The 23,616-nt window shown below is 37.0% G+C and overlaps 2 protein-coding genes across 5 annotated transcripts; one reads left to right on the top strand and one right to left on the bottom strand.

Annotated features, from left to right (window-relative positions):
• Positions 1-214: 214 nt before the first annotated feature.
• gcc1 (GRIP and coiled-coil domain containing 1) lies at positions 215-3,568 on the top strand. The gene is made up of 3 exons (XM_060887512.1): positions 215-372; positions 779-1,865; positions 1,955-3,568. Exons 2-3 carry the CDS (start codon positions 846-848, stop codon positions 3,254-3,256), a joined length of 2,322 nt encoding a protein of 773 aa, XP_060743495.1. The 5' UTR covers positions 215-372; positions 779-845; the 3' UTR covers positions 3,257-3,568.
• A 444-nt stretch (positions 3,569-4,012) lies between these two features.
• On the bottom strand, positions 4,013-22,373 carry dennd6b (DENN/MADD domain containing 6B). Of its 4 annotated transcripts, XR_009649554.1 has the most exons (21): positions 22,202-22,373; positions 18,700-18,738; positions 18,566-18,608; positions 17,413-17,528; positions 17,244-17,324; positions 15,510-15,615; positions 15,127-15,206; positions 13,753-13,815; positions 13,580-13,635; positions 10,069-10,191; positions 8,566-8,661; positions 8,302-8,396; positions 8,155-8,220; positions 7,964-8,028; positions 7,768-7,857; positions 7,576-7,629; positions 7,284-7,393; positions 7,097-7,199; positions 6,822-6,972; positions 6,416-6,490; positions 6,161-6,194 (listed from the first exon to the last, which is right to left on the bottom strand). XR_009649554.1 is itself a non-coding variant. In XM_060887513.1 (20 exons), the coding sequence occupies exons 1-20, from the start codon at positions 22,358-22,360 to the stop codon at positions 6,072-6,074; spliced, it is 1,743 nt and encodes a 580-aa protein (XP_060743496.1). In that variant the 5' UTR covers positions 22,361-22,373; the 3' UTR covers positions 4,013-6,071. The 4 variants fall into 4 exon arrangements, 3 of the variants coding, with proteins under 3 accessions (XP_060743496.1, XP_060743497.1, XP_060743498.1); XM_060887513.1 differs by lacking the exon at positions 6,822-6,972 and having other exon boundaries at positions 4,013-6,194; XM_060887514.1 differs by lacking the exon at positions 6,822-6,972 and having other exon boundaries at positions 4,013-6,194; positions 8,155-8,217.
• Positions 22,374-23,616: the final 1,243 nt, after the last annotated feature.

The following is a 23,616-nucleotide window of genomic DNA, read 5'->3' as shown; positions in this document are numbered from 1 at the left end:
AAAACCCCATCATTCATCAGTCAGTCATTAAAACATGTCACCAGGGTCACTCTGCCCTCCATTTTGTTTAGGAGCTCCTCTTAACAATCAATCAAAATAGAATTTAACATATTATTTAATAAATCGCATAGAAGACATGTTTTGTCTAATTTAGGAGAAATCTTGGTGATGTAACGAAAGATTCCACGTGTTTGTAACATATGGAACGTCCCTACGAGCGTCACGTACTGACGTCACTTCCTGGTGCGCTCTGTGGAAGAGAAGCAGGAAGAGACGCGAGTTAGCTACATACTTAGCAAACAGACTTTAACTTTTAAGGTACAGGTGTTGTTACGATGTTATCACTGTAAGACCACCAGGAGAATGTGAATGGTAATTGTCCTCTGTGGTTGATTTGTTTTTTAGCAGCTGAAGTAGCTAAAATGCTATGCAGTTTATTAAATAGTTTTTACGATGGCAACGGTTCGGTTTCAACAACAGTGTATTTATAATGTACATTATATTTAAAGATAATTAATTATACTAGCAGTTATAGTTACCAAAGTTGTAGCATAAGTGTTGTTTTAATGTGTTTTTTAATTTGGCCTGCAGTCAGTAGAAGACTGTGTGTGTATGAGAGAGACTGTGTGTATATATATTTTTAAATATTCATTATATATATATATATAAAATGTGTGTGTGTGTGTATATATATATATATATATATATATATATATATATATACATATATATATACATATATATAATCTGTTTTAATGTTTCTCTTACACCTCTGCAGGTTTACATATCTAACCCTCGATATTATGAAACCTCACTGAGTTTATGAGTCGAGTGTGTCTTTAAACATGGAGAAATTTGGTATGAGCTTTGGTGGAGGCCTGAGCAAAAAAGAACTGCTTGACTGTATTGAGAGTCAGAAGAAGCAGCTCATCCAGTACCAGACCCGCTTCAAAGATCTTGTTCAGGCCTATAAGAGTTTACTGAAAGAGAAAGAGGCTTTGGAAGCTAGTTTCAAAGTGCTGACCGTGTCTGCACCATGCCCAGTGACCACCAACCATCCTGAGGACCGTGGTTCAATTCACAGTGAGGACAGCCTGGACGCCGCTGAGTCAGGGGTTGAAAGCATTGTGACTAGCTGCAGCACTCAAAGTGATGCAACAGATGAAGACCAGGTCGGTCCTGGAGAAGGTAACTCAGTGTTTCTACAGTCTGATAAGAGTGAACTGGAAAATGGTGGCGTTTCTAGTGGCCCTGTGAATGTGGAGCAAACTGTAGCCTCACCAAATGCAGAATCAGACCGCCGGGTAAACCAACTAAAGTCTCAGCTATCCACTTTGACCACTTCTTTGGCCACGGTTACACAGGAGAAGTCTCGAATGGAAGCATCTTTCCAAGCCGATAAGCGTAAGATGAAGCAGGAGCTGGAGGAGGCACGGGAAAAAGCAGAGGAGGAGCGTAAGCAGCACCAGATTGAACTCCAGGTTGTACAGGAACAGTTAACAGAGTGCAGAGCACGTATGATTATGCAGCAACACCAGTATGATCAAGAACAGCTTGACCATGGCCACATGCTTCGTGAAATCCAGAAACTCCTCCAGGAGGAGCGGAGCCTTAGGCAGGATGTTGAACTTAGTTTGGAGGATGCCAGGAAAACCATTGCTGAAACCATGCAGAGCAAAGACCGGGGTTTAGATTATGAAGAGCAGCTGAAGCAGGTTACTCAGGAATGTGAAATGCTGAGAACAAGTCTACAGGTTCTTGAGGCTGAGAGAAGCAAGCCTGAGCAGCAGGTGATAGAGCTGCAGCAAGAGATTGCTGATCTAAAAGCACACTTTAACCATCAACTTCAGCAGGAGATTAAAAAGGTATGGCTTTACTCTGATAGTTCTTCTTTAACCCTATATGGCTTATTACTGACATTTGTTTAGATGTTATTTGTTTAAAATTTCTGCAGGTTGCACAGGCAGAAGCCTCCTTACAGGAGCAGGCAAAGCTGGAGGAGAAACGAGTGGCAACTTTAGAGGAGCGAGTTTCTGAGCTGTCAGGGCTGTTGGGTGCCTGCGAAAAAGCCAGGCAGAAGGACCAGCAGAATGCTCAGAGGCAACGTGAACATATCATGCAGCTGGACACAGAGAACAAGGCCCTAGCTATTGCGGCCAGCACTACCAGGCCCACCGCATGTGACCTTGGTCTTGATGAAATTAATCTGGATGTGAACACGCTGAAGGATAAGCTGGAGAAGGTCAAGAAGCTGTTGCACCTGGTTGCACAGAAATCTCCAGAACAAAGTTTGGAAATTGAGAAAATAATTGAAGGAACAGGAGGACAGGATGCGGAAAAAGCCTCAGTGCAATACTATCAGCAAGAGCTGCGGCAGTTGAAGGAGGAGTTTGAACGCTACAAAGTGCGAGCACAGGTGGTCCTAAAGAATAAGAACGGCAAAGACAGCACCCAGACCAAGGAGCTTGAGGAAGCTCGAGACCAGCTGGTTGAACTGAAAGAAAAGTACATCAACCTGCGTGTCCAGTCAGATGAAGCCAACATGATACACAAACAGGAGATCAAGGTGCACCAACAAGCACTAGCAGCCCTTCAGCAGGCTCATAAGCAGGACCTGGAGAAGCTAGAAGCTCAGCACAGAGAGAACTTCTTGCATCTTGAGGAAGAGCTCCACAAGCAGAGGGAGCGCACCATGGCGTTACTCCAAGAGAAGGACTTTGAGCTAGAAAAACTACGAGCTGAATGCATTCAAGGACAGATTGCTAGTGATAGTGCAGCAGAGAGAGGAGTTAAAGACAATATTGACTTTGAAAGTGGCAGTTCTTCACAAGAGGAATGTGAGATGATTACGCACACTCTGAAGCTAGCCAACCCCCCAAAAAACAGTTTGCTACTGTATGCTGAACAACTGGCTCGAAACGAGGTGGAAATTTTTGCTTTGCGCAAACAAAAGCATCAGCTGGAGGAAGGCATGCATCAACTACAGGGGAAGTTCTTTTCTACTGAAGAGAGGCACAAGGAGGAGATGGATGAGTTGCAGGCTCAGCTGGACAAAAGCATTCGTGACCAGAGCAGAGACGGTGCTAACTTAGAATATCTCAAAAATATCATCTATAGATTCCTCACACTACAAGATTCAAAAGGACGTCAGCAGACGCTCATGGCCATTCTGACCATCTTACACTTCAGCCCTCAAGAAAGGCAGTCTGTCATGAAGCAACAAGTGCAGAGCTGGTGGACACCCAGGAAGAGATGATGCTATCATTCAGTTCATTTATTTTTAAAGCTTATATCAAATTATAATTGCAATATCTGTTTATGTAGAGTAATTCTGTTCAGCTAAAATTTTCAGTGATTTTCGAGCATTTTCTGACATTCCAGGAGAATAATTCTCTGCAAATTTGTCTAGAATATTTATTGGTCGGTAATGAAAAATAAATAATCAAAAATCAGTTATTTAATTTCCTCCTTTGTACAATATTAGTCAACGGTGCCTTGAAAGCTTGTTTAGAAGTGTGTGTATACGTGTTTATAAACAGAAGCAATATTAAAGCAAGCAGTCCTCTTACCTAAGGAGATTTTTTTTAAGTTATGCACAATAATTTGCTGTTTCTTGGTATTTTAAATATGCTCCTGATGATTTTCATCCCAGTACTGAGTAACCCGTTCTGCTAAACAATTCTGATTATTACCTTGTAATCAGGAAACCCTTACTGGAGCATCAGTAGCCACCATGTAACCACCATGTCATTAATGTTCTCTCTTGACATTTCTTATAGCTATAATCAGAGTAATGTGTCCTATTGTGTAAAATTACATCTGTTTTCCAGCTTAAGTCTTGCTCATTTACTATCAGAAGAAATTATTCAGTGCCTTTTTAAATGTATATTTTAAATCCTTGAAAAAACTTTTTTTTTTCTTAATAATATGATGATTTTGTCCTGGCACTGTACATATATAGGAAACATCACACTTTTATAATAACATATTAATACACTACATTAAAGATCAACATAAACTCTCAGTGCCTTCTAACATTTTAATGAAAACACGTAATAATAGATAAACAATTTAAATAAATACTTGTGTGAGTTTGATCACTTTTACATTATAAATAGATCAGTGTAATTATTGAAATTCTAAATATAAAACTATGTACATGACAATCCAGACAACTCACAACTACCAGTATTCCTATACTCTAAAAGTTATGACTGAGCCTCTAAAAGTCATCACATGCACTGAACACCTTTTGGGATGAACCGGAACACAGACTGAACCCAAGACCTGCTCACTCTTACATCACAACAGTGTCTGATCTCACTAGGGTTGCAAAATTCCGGGAATTTTCAAGGCTGGAAACTTTCCATGGGAATTAATGGGAATATATGGAAATAAACTGGGAATTTTAAAAAAATGCAGAGTTGCCTATAACAAGGAACTTAAATGTAGTTAAAAAAAAATCTTGCAGCATAATTTTGTTTAAAACAACAAGATTTAAGGCAATTTAAGTTGACTTGTACTCTGCATTCCTCAGTCACTTGCACACAGCTTATTGGAGGGCCATCGAGGCCACACCCACTGCATGTACTTGCATTCTTCCATAACATGCACAGTAACACTTTATTTTAGGGTAATTTAACTAGTTGCTTATTAGCATGAATATTAATAGAATATTGGCTATTTATTAGTACTTATTAAGCACATATTAATGCCATATTAATGCCTTATTCTGCATTACCTTATTCTACATTCTTAATGGTACCCAATACCTAAACTTAATAACTACCTTACTAACTCTTATTAAGCAGTAAATTAGGAGTGTTATCACATTCACAGATAATTTGATGACCCCCCACACACTCAATGAAATAAAAAAAAAAATCCTCCATATATCACTTAAGGGGGGATTCACCTCCATTTTCCAGGCCTTGACTACCACAGAAGCAGAGACCTAATAAGCTTGATAAAAAATGCTTCATTTTACATTTTGATTGGGACTTTTTTTAGAAGGGCAAGGGTGAGGGATGCTTTCATTTTACAGCAATCATAGGGAAATATGTTTATTACAATTATTAAGTTTATTATGTGCATTACAAGCATAATGTTTATTATGCTTTTGTGTTACTCAATGAAAAAATCAGTTAAAGCTCTACATACAATTCAATCTTAGTCAAGATGTCATTTTTAAAATTTGTATTTCCTTGCATGCATGTCTGCTTATGACCAAACAAAATGTTTATTTATGTTTGTATATGATATAGTTTATATCAATTTCCCTATATTTCCAAATAATTCCCATAGATAATAATTCCTGTAGATTTCCATAAAATTCCCATAAAGTTTCCAATTTTGAATATTCCCAAAATTCCCCAGATTAAGTTCCCGTGGAAAGTTTCCGGAAATTTACCCGAAACTTTCCGCCCCTTCGCAACCCTAGATCTCACTAATGCTCTTGTGCTTCTCAATGAACACAAATCCGCACAGCCACAAGTCTAATATCTGTGCAAGTGGAAAACCTTCCCAGAAAAGAAGAGTGGAGATTATTATAACAGCATCACAGGGGAAATGAATCAACAATAAGATGTTCAACAACCACATGTGGGTGTGATGGTCAGGTGTCCACAAACTTCTGAACATTGAGTGTTTTATGTAAAAAAAAAAAAAAGCTTAGAGGAAATAATGGCATAAAGTGCAGTATGAGGTTCTGTCATACTAGTTAAGAACATACAAGTTCTGGCACTACAGACGGCATATAATCATTAAATTAACATTCCTTGATTTGCATCTCTGATGCAATATAATATATACATATGCTTTAAAGTGATAATCATTAAAGTGATAATCTAAAACATTACATAAAATACATTTCCAACCATTCACCCCACCCCAGTGTTACTTCATATGTGGCACACAGATCACAGACTTTACGTACAGTATAGTACAAAGCTACCTCAAACATTTTCATGGGTACATCTGTGTTTTGCTGGATCTCGTAACTGTCTGAAATAGAGCAGCAGGGTTACGCGCTGAACTCTTATTCTGAGTCCTGCATTAAAATCATTTTAATGTTAGTCTTTGTATAGTACTGTCTGCAGATCCTCTGGCAGAGAGCTGATCACAGAATGGATGTAACGTTCCAGCTTGTCCAGCAATTCCTCCTTCACTGGAAGCTGAAGCATATGAGCTCTCACCTAGTGCAGGAAGAAGAAATCAGACAGGTCTACATTTAACCTCAGACCTTTTCACAACTGTGGCGTTTATCTAATTAAAATATAGATGAGAAAAACAGTAGAAACTAACAATAACTAAAACTGCAATCAGGAAGAATTAAGCTGCAAATGCACCAGAAAAAGTAGTGAAATGTCTTTATATATGTGTAATACTGTTTCTAGTTTACAACTGCATCACTAACCAATTTTTCACGCAATTTTAAAATTAGGTCAACGGTCTCTACTTCTGACTTGTCTTTTATCCAACTCAGCAGATCCTGTAAAAAGTAAAACACAGCAAAACAATTCCAGTAGATCACACAAGAATATCCTCCATATAATGGGTCTTAATTATCTAGCATGATACGAACAGATTTACACAAGGTTTCTTTTACAGATAATTTGATATTCAAGAAAATCCAGTAAATTCCAAAAAACATTCATATCATATTCATGCTCTTGAGTGTGTGAAAAACATCCACATATATGTTAAAGAAATATGGAAATATTAGTCTTAATAACTAATGCAAACCTCAGAGGCCAGTCTGTATGTGCATCGCCTCAGCTTTAACAGTTGCTTATTAATATGATATTAAATCAAATTTTTACCAGTAAGTCTTTTGTCTTGCACTGTTCACACAGGGTTGCACACATACACTTTATGTGAATAGCTTCATTTCACTTTTTAGTCCTGTGTAAACTTTGTGTAGCAGCAGGGTCCTGGAGGAACTCTGATTCATTTCGCTGTGTACTTTATCAGCTATATATTGACAAAATGAAAATAAAAGCTTATTGATTCGACGTAACTAAATGAATAAATGAGGCGCAATGTTGGTATGCTCCAATGTTTTTACGTTTATTAGTAGTTTTTATTTAGTACTCACAGCATCACAGATGGCCTCTAAATGAAGACATTCCACCTTATGTGTCATTTCCTTTTGCTTTGCCCGAAACCAGCCGTCAAAATTAGAAGACTGAAAGAATTGCCTTTAAAACAGATAAATATGAGTGACCAGTATATTCACTGACCAAGAAAACATAAACAGTGTAAGACTGTAGACAGTGAGTTACTTATAAAGTCCCAGCCAGTCTCCTTTGTGCATGGAGGTAATTTGCGGTCCAGCATGATCCAGAGTTGCCAAGAACTCATCCTGACTGAAGGGGCGGACCTGTGGAGGAGTCTAGACACACACATACACTTCTATCATTGTCTTTTTCCTTTTTTAATTTTTTCCCAGTCTTTCCAGATTTCTATTCATTCATTTTTTTTAAAACTTGCTACAACAATCAAGTCATTTATCATGAATGCAAATTTGTCTTTAACATTTAAAATCTAAACAGGTTTGAATTAGGTTTAATTAACCTTCCAAGGAGTCATGGATATTTGCAGTGGCATCAGGTTGGCCATGTATCGTTCCTGTAAAACATGACAGGGTTTTGAGGTATGATCCCCTTCTTAATCATTGTATTCTTTTTTAAGTACTCATATAAAATGGTTAAAGGAAACAATAAAATGACAAAATGTACTCAGCACAAAGACATAAAATGTCCTCACCAGTGGATTTATAAAGCTCTGTGTCAGTTCTAAGTAATGGCGTCTCAAGATGGCGCTCTGCACCTCAGAAGGCCTTTTCCTCTGAATTCCCTAGAAATGGAATGTTTAGGTGTGTGTGTGTTGGGGGGGGGGGGGGGTGGGGGGAGAGTTAATGGGTTGACTCAAGACACGTTTAATCTGGCTCAGATTTATTTACCTTTAAGAGTCGCTTGATCAGGGCTTTGTCTTTATGAAGAAACGTTTTGTATGATGTGTATAAACCTTGATGAAATAGAACAGAACAGTTATGGACACATATAAAGACAGATACTGTTCATTTTATTGTTCATTAATATTTGGTCATTATGACTTTTGCAATTAAAATTGATGGAATGCATTTATATGCACCTGGTTTTGTGTCCAGTGTTTTCAACTTGGTCAGTTTCTTGACCTTAACTTGTTTTAGCACATCTCCTAAATGTAAACAGTTAAAATTAAATTGTGTAACAAGAAATGCTTTCATTCCACAAGTATTTCAAATAAAGCATCACTCACTGGACATTTTCAGCTCTCCAAGACACATGATGTGAGGCCAACTCTGAAAGGTCTTTATAAAGAAAGGATTTGTAACACCTAGTAGTACATTAGGCCTAAAAACACAAGCATAAAAATGAGGAGAGAAAGTAACGTGTCCTCTTTTGGGTTTTAATGATCCTCTAAAACATGCCTGAACATTTGTAATAATTCTTCATAAAGAATATTTAAATTTTAGTGCTATAGTTAAGTTTACTTTAATGTTCATAACGTGTTGGTGCTTACGGTGCCTGAGTTCTGGTTGTGTACTCCTTAAACTCACTGTCATGGATGGTAAAGTAAGGCCGAAAATCACAGCAGTACTTCAGTGGACTGATGCAGCTAGAAAAAAGTGAATACTTCACTATAGATCACCCTGTTTTAGCTAAATGAGTTTAAGCACTTCATTAAATAGAAATCTGAACAATATTTTGGTGCATAATACAAAATAAAAATCAAAATGCAACTCTATTATTAATTCTTCTTTAGTAATTGCTTGATCCCGTTCAGGGTTGCAGTCAATCCGGTCCTCACAGCCAGCGGACACAAGGCTGGAGACGAACACTGGGCACCTCACATATACACACTGCACTCGTTCAGACCAAAGGGGTTACCAATCCACCTACCAGCATTTTTTTTGGGAGGTTGGTGGAAACTGAGCTTAGGATTTTTTATTTTAATTTTAATTTATGGTATTTAAATCTAGATTTATTAGGCCACCCATTTTTTGTTCAAGCAAATCTATAGGTACAGTCTTTAAGTAAAATTCAAGTAAATAATAATAACATCCTATGCTTGAAATAACTGCATCAAGTATGTGACCCATTGATATTACCAAACTGCTGCATTCTTCTTTTCTAATGATTTTCTATGCTTGCTGCACAGCTTCTTTTAGATGTTTTGCTTTGTTGGGTTTCTCCCTTCAGTCTCTTCTTCAGGAGATTATTGACTTGATAACTCTAAAACCTTCGTTTTTTACCCTTGTGTTGGCATTGTTTTGGGTCACTGTCTTGTGGCATTATCCTTCTAATTAGGTTACATCCATTTCTCCTTAAATTGTCAAACAGAATGTTTCTGTAGACATCTAAAATCAGAATGCTGTTACCATCATTAGTTAATAAAAACAAACCCAAGCTATGACACTACCTCTATTGTGCTTTACCAATGAGCTTGTATGTTTTGGATCATTAGCAGATCCTTTCTGTCTCCACACTTTTTCCTTTCCATCATTCTGGTAGAGGTTAATCTATGTTCCAGAGATTTTGTAACTCATCTCTGACTTTCTTTGTGAAATGGTGTTTACATCTTGTGCTATGGCATCTATCTCAGAGACTTCACCTCTGTTGTTTTTTTTTCCTTCAGAGCTCTCATAATGTTTCCCTCATCAGCTGCTGTTATTTTCCTGGGGTTTTTGGCCGACCTGTTCAGTGTTCAGTTGTTAGTGCATAATTGTTTGTTTGTTTGTTTTTTTCAGGACATTGCAAATTGATGTATTGTTAATGTACAATGCTTGTACAATGTTTCTGACTTTCCCCCTTTTCTCAGATTGCATCTCTCAACCAAGAGCTCTTTCTTCACGTTAGCTTATCATTTGTAAAAATACACACAGCTTAAAAGGTGAAGGGTAAAACCAGGAGAAGAGATTCAGAGCTAATAACCGATTAAGCAGTCGACCTAACCGGAAGTCTTGGGCAAAAAGCAACACCTATCAGCAACATATTCTAATTTTTTGCAAAATGATAAGTATACCTAACTAGAGACAGAACCGTCTCTGAGGACACCGAGGGAGAGGGTGCAATGACGACCAACGGCTGTCCTAGCAACATCAGCTCCCACAGCAACTGTATGTGAACGAGGACAGACTGGAAACACCTGATTGGGTCAAAGGTCAACTGGGTCAGTGTAGAGCAATAATGGTCTTTATGTTAGTCCATTACATGACTTTATATTAGGACTGTGAAGATATTCATTTTCTTTCACTCATTAGTATCTAGAAAAATCATTGTTCAAATTGTATAATCAAATTGTTATAGTGTTAACTCCAGTAGTTGTTTTTATTCCTAGATTTAATCCACACAGATTGGGAATAAATTAATTAGAGACACAAAAATGAATATATACAAACTTTATGTTTTCTTTGGAATAGGAAAAGTATCTTCTACTATCTCCAGTGGTATAACTCATTCATTCATTCATTCATCTTCTACCGCTTATCCGGACTACCTCGGGTCACGGGGAGCCTGTGCCCATCTCAGGCGTCATCGGGCATCAAGGCAGGATGGAGTGCCAACCCATCGCAGGGCACTCACACACACACACTCTCACTCTCACTACGGACAATTTTCCAGAGATGCCAATCAACCTACCATGCATGTCTTTGGACCGGGGGAGGAAACCCGAGTACCCGGAGGAAACCCCCGAGACACGGGGAGAACATGCAAACTCCACACACACAAGGTGGAGGCGGGAATCGAACCCCCAACCCTGGAGGTGAGAGGCGAACGTGCTAACCACTAAGCCACCGTGCAACCCCTGGTATAGCTTAATTCTGAAATAATATCCTGATAATGCAATAAATAATGTTCAATAAGTCTTAACTCGGATAAAACCTTATACTAAAACTTTGCACAAAAAACAGTGAGTTGTCTATGTAATGCACCAAAGTAGTTTTGGTGACTAAACAATATCTAGTAGTGACCTGTTAATGCCGCTGTAGTCTGAAGCTCTGAAGTATTTTTTTTTATAAATGGGGTGTTGTTAAATTCCAGACTAAAAACGTATGTCTGTGGCACTTAGTGTTAATTTCGTCAGACGAGACGAGACAAAATATGTTCGTCAACAACCTTTTTTATCATGACTAAGACGAGACGATGACAAGACTGCACCACTGTCCAAAAACGCTTACTAAGAGTAAATTAACATGCATTATTGTTGACGAAAAAAGACGAGGCGAAAATGTTTTGTATAAAATAAAAACTAAGATAAAAGCTCTCTTCATTTTCGTCTACAATTGTCTCTGTTTTTTCATCAGCTGTTACGCCTTTAAAATATTCAGAACGAGTTTGCGGCTTCACGCTGTTTAGTGTGTGCGTAGAAACAATTCGTCCAAACTCCTGAGCGCAAGTCCACCGTCTAGGCAGCTTTTTGTGTTAAATTATATTTCCTGCAGTGTTGTATAAAATACTAGAAAGCAATACTTGAGTAAAAGTAAAAGTATCGTACTAGAAAAAGACTTTGGTAGAAGTGAAAGTTACCTTTTAGAATATTACTCAAGTAAAAGTCTTAAAGTATCTGATATATACTGTACTTAAGTATCAAAAGTAATTTTCTGATATTTAATGTACTTATTTATTTGAAATAAAAGTAAAAAGTAAAATTTCAGTGATTTTCGCTAGGCATAAGAGCAGGGGCGGTTCTAGGGTTTCATCTTTAGGGGTTTTAGCCCTCAGTGAGAATTTAAAAAAGAAAAGTTTTATATTATATATTATTTGATTACATAGTAAGCCAAAAGTTATGGTATTATTTAAAATGGCAAAAGTGGACACCAAAATTTTATGCATGATGTAATGATGCCAGTCTTGAATCAAATCAGTTCATGTATGTGTGCATTCTCTACAACAGTGTGTCCAATTAATGCAGTCATTAATAAACAAATATTCACAAGACAAAGACCAAATCAGTAAATGTTATTTTTATTTAGTATTGAATGGATTGTTTGCATTAATATTTTGTTTGTGCTATCAACTTTGTTTGTGGTAATAAGAATAGTGAAATTTCACTGCTTTTGGTCTTTGCGGCTTTCCGCCGATTAACGTTATAGATCAGGGGTGTCAAACTCAGGCCATAATATTTGGCCCGCGAGATCATATCAAATGTGCATTACAGCTGGCTAGCCACCAGCTCCGCTAATACTACAAATCCCAGAATGCCTTGCCACTGTATTGACGTGTAGTCACGAACAGCAAATGCCCCTCATTCTCTGTTGACAGTCGTTAAGACCATGTTACAGTCACATCGGGCAAGTTAACTCCACCCTCCACAAAAATGGCCAAACGAAAGATGGACAATAGGAGCTTTCAAGACAGGTGTGAGGCAGATTATCTGTTCATGAATATAAAGGACAGACCTGTTTGTCTTGTGTGCTAACGGAGCTAACGTGTCTGTAACCAAAGAATATAACATAAGAAGACACTAGTCGAAAAGTTGGATTTTCATTGAATGAAATTATAATTTTTGGTTGTTTTGTTGTTGGTTTTTGAAAAAGATCCACTTCAAAAAGGAGCTTAAAATGATCCAGTGAGAGGCGTCATTTATTTTATTTATTTAAATAAGAAATGAACACCACTGATGTGTCTTTTATTTCAAATTTAATTTCTTACAGTATGTGTTTGTAATATCAAGCTCTGGTTGTTCCAAATCCTGTGTTCAAGCAAAACTAAAGTTTGTTTCCATATGAAAAAGGTTGAACATTACATATCAGTTGCAGTAAATTTTTCAATAAATATTCAGTTTGGCCCGTGACTTTATCTCAGTTTTATATTTTGGCCCACTGTGAATTTGAGTTTGACTCCCCTGTTATAGATAAACGCCTCCAGCTCTGACTGCGCGTGCACGCTGCGCGTGCCTGTGCTTCTCCGTAGAGTGTGCGGAGCTGCGTAATGCAATCCAGGAGCAGTGATTCGCCAAACCTCCCTTATTGCAGTCGCACACATTTCTTTTTTTTTTTACTGAAATGTAATAAATCTCATAATTATCAGTAATAATCTCAGTAATAATGTGTTATTTTAAAAAAAGACTAAAATTTTTTGACTAAAACTACACTAAAATTAAAAGACCTTTAGTCGACTAAAGCTTTACTAACAAAAAAGATATGTGAATGACTAAATATGACTAAAACTAACAAGGACATTTGGCACAAGACTAAGACTAAATTAAAAATAGGTGACAAAATTAACACTAGTGGCACTTAATATAAAGATTGTAAAGTATGACACCTTCATCAATGGTACTGAAAAGTGTTTTAAAACAAAACAAATAAGAAAGTACAAAGTACAGAAACAATAATTGTCTATGTTAGTAACATATACAAAAACTTATTAATGACTGTGTGTTAATGCAATTAAAATGTAATGTCTTATAATTTTAAAATGAATTATGTATGTTAACACATTAACAGCCATACCTTATATGCAAATATTAAATGAGAAGTTTTGGCTTAATTATCCATGCAACAGATAAAACCAAGCAGCCACATACGTACTTGAAAAGATCCAGCTCATGGATAGTAGGGAGAACCATTGGAGAGGAGAGATGGTTCTGCACAGCAAACAAAACATAAAAGGGTCTCAAATCAACATTTCATCTACTGAGTGCACAATCATCAGTAGTTGATCTACTGATACTTATCATCACAAATAAGACGTAAGCTCACACCTCTTTTGGTCCCTGTTTGCCTGGACTTCCTAACGGTTTATCATCTTTTGAAGGAATTTTGACCTGAAAATAGACCATTACACAAATATGAGTTAAGCCAACCAACCAAATAACCAAGCAACCCATGAAACCAACAAACAAACTCATCAACCCAACCAGCCCAGAACCAGAAAACTAAGCCAAACAGAAAACTGAAGGAAACCCATGAGGACACACTAGTGCTACCCACTGCACCACTGAGACACATCTTTATCTAATTTAATAGTTTCTAGTTTTATATTCAAATTTTATTTCTTTCTTTTATATTTTCATTTTTGACATATACCCTGATTGAGTGGTTTATGTTTTTCAATTAGTTTTTCTAAAATATCTAGACAAAAAAGTTTAAAATACAGGAAATATTTTTATTTATAACAGATATTATTTATACCCATCTAATAATATTTTACCACCTTTATTTTAGTTCTTGAGTTTGTACATTTCAGAAAGTTCAGACAACGTTCACGGGACCTGCTGCGAGTCAAAGTGAGTTCTACAAGCAGCATTTCATTATAATGCATGGATGATTTTCTGAGAACAATTGCTTATAATAACTGTAATCATTGAAGAATAGTGAAATACGCATAGAAGAGACATGCAGCTCTGTGCACAGTGTGCCGTCTTGGTGAGCTATATGGAGCAACAGCTGAATATATGAAAACACATTTGTTTTTGTTTCTACACAACCATGATAGAAATGTGGTTTTACTTTGGAGTGCAATTCAGTGCAATTGCAACTCAGTGCAATACATAGGCCAGGTTAAAACCAAACAGTGCATCTCCCATTATTACAATGTCAACTTTTTTTGCCATGAGCATGGCTGCCAGTTTCTGTGTACAATGACCACTAAGAAAACTAAGAACAATGATCTACCATATTCCTGAACATCTAAAGTTCAGGTCTTTTTTTATTTATTTATTTATTTATTTATTTATTTATTTTTGGAGTAGTAGTTAGGAGGGGAATTTTGTTGAAAACTGGTATTCTTCTCCATGGGTTCCTGTGAGCTGTTCTTAAAAAAAAAAAAACTCATACTTTCACATCATTTTTGTTTTTCTATGTCCTGAGAGATCATGATGGACATATCTAATCTGGCTTTCTGGCAAGGTTCCTCAAAGAAGATGAAGATATTCATATTTGTATTTGTATTCATTTAGGACAAATGGTCTGTTCAGTCCATATACTGTAAATATTATGAAGGGTAGGTACAACACTGCAAGATACATCCTGGTGCTGCTGGCATAAACATCATTTAAATAAGCATTTCCAAGTTTGCTTCAGCATGGTATATTTTACTACTAAACTATAAGCAAGAAAGAAGGGTGACTCCAAACCTGTAAGATGACTCCCATCACAGGCAAACTCAGCGTCTGGCTTGGCACAGGTGGGGGCCACTGATCAATTTCATTGCAAACTGCAATAGATTTACAACACATATATCAGGCTACTGTATGAATAAATAAAACAAATAGCTAATAATATTTTGTTACTTTTTGTGAACTAACGTTTTTACCTCGCCAATTAGGTTTCAAGAGAGCTTTCACTACCCTGGTGGATATGCAACTTTTGATTTATTATTTAGTCCATCACTATATTATCAATTGTGAAACACAATGTTAGAAACCTACGTATCCCATATAAAAAATATAAAACAACATAAACCTAAAATGCAATTTAAATAGGGCTATTGTTAGACTGATGGACTAACTGTCCTCACCTGCCTCCAAACAAGGCTCTGACTTCTCAAAGTACTCAGGAGCAATGATCTGGAGTAGAGACTGGAACAAGCACACATACGGCAGTCTGGACACCAGCACCAGAGACTAGGACCAAGAGTAAAATAGTTCAATGTTTATTTGTATTTGCTCATATCTTGAAAAGAACTGTGCTATGTGAGGAAAACAATAAAGCATTGTGTGAAACAGGTTAAAATTCATGTACAGATAATTGTGCTCTAAAATTATTGACACCATTACTAAATTAAATGTGGGTAATTTCTCAAGCTTGAAATTCTGATTTTTATTCTTTAGTTGGAGTAAATTAAAAAAAACTATATTGTAGGGAAAAACACATGTAAGAAATATATTAATAATTCTAATATGCATAATTTCCGTAATATGTACTGTATTTAAGTACATATTATACATAGGTACTTAAATACTGTTTAACTAGGTCAGTCAGAGCTCTAAATGATGCCACTTTCAACCTCTGTCCTTTGGAGACTACAGACTATGAATATACGATTACGTTTTGTTAGCAACAAGACAGCCATAAAACTGTGATGTATATTTTCATCCTCAAAGCAATTTTTCCAGGTTGGAAATATCAGAATATAAAAAATTGAAATAAAAAAGGAATGATTGAATTCAATTGAAATTGTCTTTTGTGGCAATCCATGGTTTAATTTTTCACTGACAAATAAATTTGATAGTTCCCTGGTGGTCCACTGGCACGATCCAGAGCTCTCACTGCTGCAGCCAGGGTTTGATTCTTAGGCACAAAACAGTTCCAAGCCCAGATAAAATGGGAGGGTTGTGTCCATAACCCTCAAATATGTGGATCAAGTGTTCCACTGTGACAACACTGAACAGGGAGAAGCCATTGGACAACAAAAGTCTAGCCTCTCTATCAGCTTACTAGGAAGAAGGTCTTCTCTCAGTTTTTTGTAATCTCTCAGCGAGATTACAAGCTGTTCATGGCACTCATGTATATCTTCAATTTATGCTCTATATTATAACTATGCACAAAGACAATTAAGTGCCACTCCATTTGGGAATCACAGTTTCAGTTTTGCTATTTAAAAAAAAGTATACTATATAGCATTATACAGCATTATACAGCCGTAGGACGTATATAGCCGTAGGACGTGGCATCACGGATCACGGAGTACCAGGTTGATTTAATCTGACTGCATCTGCCAAGCTACAACTGAGCCTTGGTTGAATCAAATAATATGCCAGCCAAAGAAAAAAATGCTTCAATGAACACAGATTCAATCTTTTGACATTTGTCATCCTAGTCCCCTGACACCCATATTCACCAGTGATACAGTGGTACATCTGTAAATTTCTAATAAAAATAAAAATCTAATAAATTTCAGTGGATTTTTACCATTTTGCATCTATGCCATTTTTATTCTCAAACTTTTCAAAATTAAGCCACTAAGATACACTCAACATACAGATTATATATTTAGTTAAAAAGAGAAAAAAGAGAAAGAAATCTGATTCTCACTCACATTCGTTTGAATTTTACTGATCTAATAAAAGGACTGCTGCTTTTTGTCTGTTCATTAAAACAAACAAACAAACATATATTCAGGAACAAACACAGCAAACAAGTAAATTTCAAATCACATACTGTTATCTAAGTGAAAATAAAGACATTCAGTGCAGTGATTAATAAATTCCTGCACAAAGAAATAAAGGTTTCTATCATTTCATATACTCACCTTCTGAAAGTAGCCCCTTTTGACAGAGACATCCTTTACTTGTCTAAAGTAAACATAGCCGTAGAAGTGAGCCATCTCCTTCTAACAAGATAAAAATAGAGCTCTATGACTGAGCGATCTATGACAGATCCCGTTTCATTATTTTGCTTATACTAAGATCACTTCTTACCTGCAGCGTTAGTGGTGCTTCCTTGTTGTACGCATCTTTGTCACCAAAACACATGCCACTCGCTCGTCCCACAGACTGCCGCAGCCTAAAACTGAACTGTGTGTCCCCAAGGCATCCTATAGGCAGAAGAATTGCACTACATGTGACATCAGCATAAAAAAATCATAAAAGAAACAAAGCATTTCCATTTTAACACTAACAGGCTCAGACCTGCTGAACCAATCCAGTAATATCTCACCCTATAACAGACCTACAAGCAAAATGAAACTCAAAGCAACTCAAAAACAACTGTGAATTGGACACAACAAAACTGCAGTAGTACATGTTCAAATATTTTTTAAATTTTACACATTGTCCCTGTTTAACTAATTTGTATCTAAAATGTATGATAAAACTTTGTTCATGGATTGCTTTACCATGGCAGCGATGTTAATAAAATTTCTTAAGAAAACCCAAATTCTATAATGATAAAATTTTCCAATCTTCTCAAATATCGCTTTCTTCTGTCAAAGTTCTCATCCAATGAGACAGCAGCTAAAACCATCACTTCTACAAATGAAAGCTGGAAGCCTCTGCAAACACCACATCTTATTTTGTTATAACTATTTTTCTTCACCCTCCTCCCTGCCTTCTGATGAAAGTCTGATTAATTTTACTAATACCCCGTTTCTACACTACACATTCAGGATTTCTCTCCTCTGTCTTTGACATGTTCTCCTCTATCAGATCCTGCACATTATCCCCAGCTAGATCCCATCCATTTCCCAATGCTCCAGATCATCACACAAGTCTTCATCGCCTTCATCTCTTGTATTATTAATATCTCTATAACACTCTAAACAACTTAGACATCGGCAACTACCAAAATTGTGGAAGGCCATGTTATGAACTTCAATTGGGAGGGAGGAAGGAGCTCTGCATGACACTTGGCTTCCTCATCATATCCAGCACTCCTCTATGAATAGTAGCTTGTGAACAGCCAAATGGTTTTGGCAAAGAGAGTATATATGTAGTTTACATATATAGCTACCGTTTTAGAACTGGTTCATTTATTATATGATGTTACTAGGAAAGTCAGGACTTTGATACTGGTACCACACTGCTTTTGTATCACAACTCTGACCATTCTGCTCATCACTGTGAATGAACTTACCTGAAAATGAGTCAGGAAATGCTAAATAGCATATGCTTGTTTTCTGGGGAAAAAATAATAAAAAAAAATTGACTCTCAGAATAGTAAAGCTAATTATCCATTTTCATAAAAATGCACATACCTCATGCACTTACCTCCTTCTCTGTCAGTTTAGCATCATGTGGGTACATCATCTACGAAAACAGACAAAAGCAAATACTGCTAGGTTCTAGTGGCTTGTAATATGTGGGATGATTTTAAGCAGTAAAAATAATCCAACAAGCTAATGTGAAATCTCAAAATGTGCTGCATTCATTTATTATCTATTATTCAGCATTGTTTGTATATAGTGATTTAGTACACTCGGACAATGAGAGAATTTCAGCTACGTTAAAAATCCACCTCCTCTATGTTCAGCCAGTGACAGCCAATGTTTGCTGAGTTCTGAAAGTCAGCCATTCTATTAAGCCATTGCTTGTCCAACCAAATGTGTACTAACTTTAAATCTGCTATGGCCTAGAGTAGACCAAAACTGCATCAGATTCAAGACTGAATCTGCATCAAAAAAACCTCTTCAGAAGCCAAAGTTACAAAACAATTCAATTCAATTTATTTGTATAGCGCTTTTAACAATTCCCATTGTCTTAAAAAAAGCTTTAAAGAAGTAGGGAAAAAGAAGAGAAAAAAGTAATAAATATATAATAATAATAATAAGAAAAAATACGGATATAAATAAATAAATATATATATATATATATATATATATATATATATATATACAATTAAAAATTTTAATTAATTTAAAAAATATGATCTTGAAATTTTAAATACTATATATCTAGACAACATGTTTTGTGTCAACAAAAAAGAAGAAAAAAAATTCATAACAAAATAATTCACAGTGGCATAAGGCGCAATAAACTTTATAATAATAATAATAATAATAATAACATACACATTAGCTAACTCACATTGCATACACATTGTATATTTATGTATTTCTTCTTTTACTACATTAAATGTCATACCTGATGGAATTCAAATTGAAACATAAAACAGACAAATAAAAAATATAAACAAGTTCAGTGTTGGGTGAATGGCTGCACAGAGAAATTAACAGGATCACTAGAGACACCTGCTGAACCTTTACTACTTCATGTTTTCACTCTGAATGCTGAACTGAAAAAAAAAAGTACGGAGGACAGGGTGCAGCTTACAACAACACACAGGAGATGATTATAAAGCTCCACTCAAGTGTTGTTTAATGAACTTTAGGAAGCTCCTTCACCTTCACCATGATGCTGTTTTGATGATGACTCTGGTGTACAAGAATCCTTTTTTGCACCATTTATAAATCTTTCACTATCAGTTTCATTATTTTAAGTTCATACTTCAAACGGCAGTAAGGTCAGCAGAGCTCATCATCAGGACCAACCTGCTCTCCAGGACATGTACATATCCCTTACCAGAAAGCGGGACCTGTCACACCCCACACAGCCTATTCAAACTCCTAACCTCTCAGCAGGTTCAACAGACTAATTAGGACAAGAACATCCTGGCACTAGAATACATTTTCCCGGAAGCTACAAAGATTATAAACATCCTCCCGTAACCCTCAATTTATTCACCCCACTGTGAGTGATGATATGTTGCAAGATGGTGCCCCGTGTGGCAAAACATTTTCCTGTCAGGAATTTTTCCTGTTATGTTAAATCTCTTTGTTATTTTAATATTTATACTACAGGAAATCTTTGCATTGTTGTTATTGTATATTGTCTCCTGTTTATTTATTGTTGCTGTCATATTGTTTCTTATTTCTACCTCATTTTACCTTTTGTTTGGGAAATTAATAAAATAAGAATTTCATGGTCCTCAAGTACAGATGACAAGTAAGATCTTGAACTGTCCATTTACTCTGTTCTCTGTGTCCTTAACTGTGAAGACTCTTCGCTTAAAAAATTTACATCAGTGAAAAACTGGTGTTTATTTTGTCTCCTCACATGTAAATGAATGTCATAACACAATCAGGATTGCATTAAGGATGCATTATTGGCAGAGCTAAATAAGCAAAGGAAATCCGGAGGATCAGATCTGAGACTGAATTCTAAGTCATGCAAGCACAATTGCAAGGGATGTATTAGCTCAGTTAAGGTGTTGGACTACTGCCCGGAAGGTCGTGAGTTTGAATCCCAGGGCCACCAATCTGCCACTCATGGGCCCATGATCAAGGCCCTTAACCCTCAATTGCTCAGTTGTATAAATGTAAGTCACTCTGGATAAGAGGGTCTGCCAAATGCCGTTAATGTAAATTGTGTAGAGCTTCTCTCTCATGCTTGATGAAATCATTGAAGATTTTTGTTGCATTTAATGTTGAAAAATAAGGGACTGCTCCATATATAAGAGCAGAATACCATCTTTGCTTTGAGAAAATTCCACTCTGTGTTTTCTGTTCGCTAGATTCTCATACATGATTATAACAGCTGCATGCTGCTTCAGGTCAGACTGTTCATCATGGGCAAATGTATTAGTAGAACAATCCAGAAATGTTCTACAGTAAACCGTACAGTTTTATTCAGCAGCAGAAATGGAGGCGTGTCCCATCTCATATTCTCACACCTGTACCTCAAGTCTCTTGCGTTTCACTGGAACATTTTCTCCTTTCTTTCTCTCTCCTTCATCTTAAAAATTTGAGGTATTGAAGACTTGTTGTTTAACAATTTATAATTGTTTTATACACAATAAATAAAGACAACACGTGATTTTGTTCCACAAACCTTCAGTGCAACAAACCGTTGGTGCCCTCAGCATCCTAGTACCTACAGCATCCTCAAGAACCTCGGTATGTGAATTCAGCAGTAGGTGAAATTTATCAATATGGGCAGTTTAATAAAGAGGTATTATGTATTTGGTATTAGAGGAACCTGACATACATATTCTAAAACTACTCAAAGTACATGACTTACATAGTTTACATGTAAGTACATGACTTACATCTGGTTTTTTTTATTTGCTCATTAACTCTTTCTTTCTTTTATGGTCACTATTGAAGCTACATGTACAACTAAAGAAGCCTAAAACTTGGGCTTGTTGAAATACTATTAATACTCAATACTCTCAGCAGCCTCCATGCCATTAACACTCTCAGTATCCCAGTACCCTCAGCATCCTTAGTACCTGTCACATACTCAGTATCCCAGTACCCTCAGCATCCTCAGTATCAGTCACATACTCAGTATCCCAATACCCTCAGCATCCTCAGTATCAGTCACATTCTCAGTATCCCAAAACCCTCAGCATCCTCAGTACCAGTCACATAATCAGTATCCCAGTACCCTCAGCATCCTCAGTATCAGTCACATACTCAGTATCCCAGTACCCTCAGCATCCTCAGTATCAGTCACATACTCAGTATCCCAGTACCCTCAGCATCAGTCACATTCTCAGTATCCCAGTACCCTCAGCATCCTCAGTACCGGTTACATTCTCAGTACTCAGCATGTTCAGTACTCTTGGCATTCTCAGTACGCTTGACGAGGTCTTAATTGGCAGAACACTGGTACAGAGATGGATACCAGTATCTTGGCCAGCGTCACTGTGCTGTGTGTGTCCTGCACTATGTGATGTGAGTGCAGTACCGAATGGAAGCCTGTCACTCACCTCTATAGCTTGTCCGAGCTCGAGGTCGAAGGTAACGACACACACACACTCGAGCCAAGCTGTGAAACGCGCCCACGGTACAGAGATCAACGCATTTGTGTCTCTCGACTCCGTCTTTCTTTTTTGGCCGTTAAAGCGATCCATCACCCCTGCTTTCATGCGGTCTTTCTTCTTCTTCTAGGACCGTGGGGGTCGGTGTTTTTACCGCCACCTACTGCTGGACCAGAGTGTTTATAAAGCAGTGTAGTTCATCAAGAAGACATTGAACAAGCATCAATCAATATAAATAAATAAATGTGTAACTTTTACTTCCAATTTTTGCTTGTAGCTCGTATACACAAGATGCACTTGGTCCTCTGACCTCTGTAACTGTAGATCATGGTATAAAATGTTCTTTCTAAATATCTAAAGTAACTCTTTCTCTGATCTGAAGCAGTGGGACAGTAAATGACATGTTTCACTCTTCATCTTCTGTTAATTGAAAATCACATTTGCCTGTTTGGGTTTTCCCTTTTCTTTTTTTTTTTTTGCCCAAACTCTGTCCTTTTCTTTGTTTTCCTCTCACTGTTTATTTTCTCTTCATCTCTTGGTCTTAATCAAGATCTTACATCTTTGTTGGAGAGAGGCTGGTGTAAGGGTGATAGCATGTTAGTAGGATGGTACGGTGGTAGGGGTAGAGCCCAAGGAATTGCATGAAAAAGGGAAAGCAGAGTTTGACAACATGGTGGTAGAAGATAGTAATGTGTGTCCTTTTGGCAACTGGAGCATAATTTGATCACTATGCATCCATGCTGAAAAAACAGAAAGGTAAATACTGAGGGCTGCATAGCACCATCTGTGTATGTGTGTGGGTGTGTGTGTGTGTGATATTACTAGAGCTATAACTCTAACATGTACAATGTGTTTTACATAGAGATTGAGTACTAAAACTAACTGTTTTTTCTATTATATTTAGTAATTGAGTGAAAATGTATCTCGTTATAATGAAACCTGTCAGTGGATGTGGTATATAAGGCAGCAAGTGAACAGTCTGTTCTTAAAGTTGATGTGTTGGAGGAAGGGAAAATGGGCAAGCATAAGGATCTGAATGACTCTAACATGATGTCTAGATGACTGTCTGAGCGTCTCCGTCTTGTGTGGTGTAACCGGTATGTAGTTAGTACTGAAAGGGGTTAAGTGGTTAGTAATGCATTTAGTATCAGTGCTGAAAGCTCCTACACTGCAAACAGCTGTGTGTGTGTGTGTGTGTGTGTGTGTGTGTGTGTGTGTATGTGTGTGTGTGTGTGTGTGTGTGTGTGTGTGTGTGTGACATACCTGGGAAATAAGGCAGTGTGGTGCTGTGAGTCATGTTGTGCGCAGGGTCCTGCATTCATTTGGATGTTACTTTGACACATAACACCTACCTAAACATTGCT

The sequence above is a fragment of the Tachysurus vachellii genome, chromosome 14 (assembly GCF_030014155.1).
Source record: "Tachysurus vachellii isolate PV-2020 chromosome 14, HZAU_Pvac_v1, whole genome shotgun sequence".
Taxonomy (NCBI): domain Eukaryota; kingdom Metazoa; phylum Chordata; class Actinopteri; order Siluriformes; family Bagridae; genus Tachysurus; species Tachysurus vachellii.
The sequence above is the reverse complement of the archived record's forward strand: the minus strand, read 5'-3'. Positions and strand labels throughout refer to the sequence as shown.

What these genes read in the sequence shown, in the direction of transcription:
- dennd6b (XM_060887513.1), bottom strand. Translation starts at nt 22,360, where the DNA reads ATGAAAGCAGGGGTGATGGATCGCTTTAACGGCCAAAAAAGAAAGACG. An exon ending in TGATGGGAGTCATCTTACAG is followed by an intron (nt 13,816 to 15,126) that starts GTTTGGAGTCAC and finishes GTCTATTTTCAG; the next exon opens with GTCAAAATTCCTTCAAAAGA. An exon ending in AGAGCTTTATAAATCCACTG is followed by an intron (nt 7,630 to 7,767) that starts GTGAGGACATTT and finishes CATGTTTTACAG; the next exon opens with GAACGATACATGGCCAACCT.
- gcc1 (XM_060887512.1), top strand. Translation starts at nt 846, where the DNA reads ATGGAGAAATTTGGTATGAGCTTTGGTGGAGGCCTGAGCAAAAAAGAA. An exon ending in TTCAGCAGGAGATTAAAAAG is followed by an intron (nt 1,866 to 1,954) that starts GTATGGCTTTAC and finishes AAATTTCTGCAG; the next exon opens with GTTGCACAGGCAGAAGCCTC.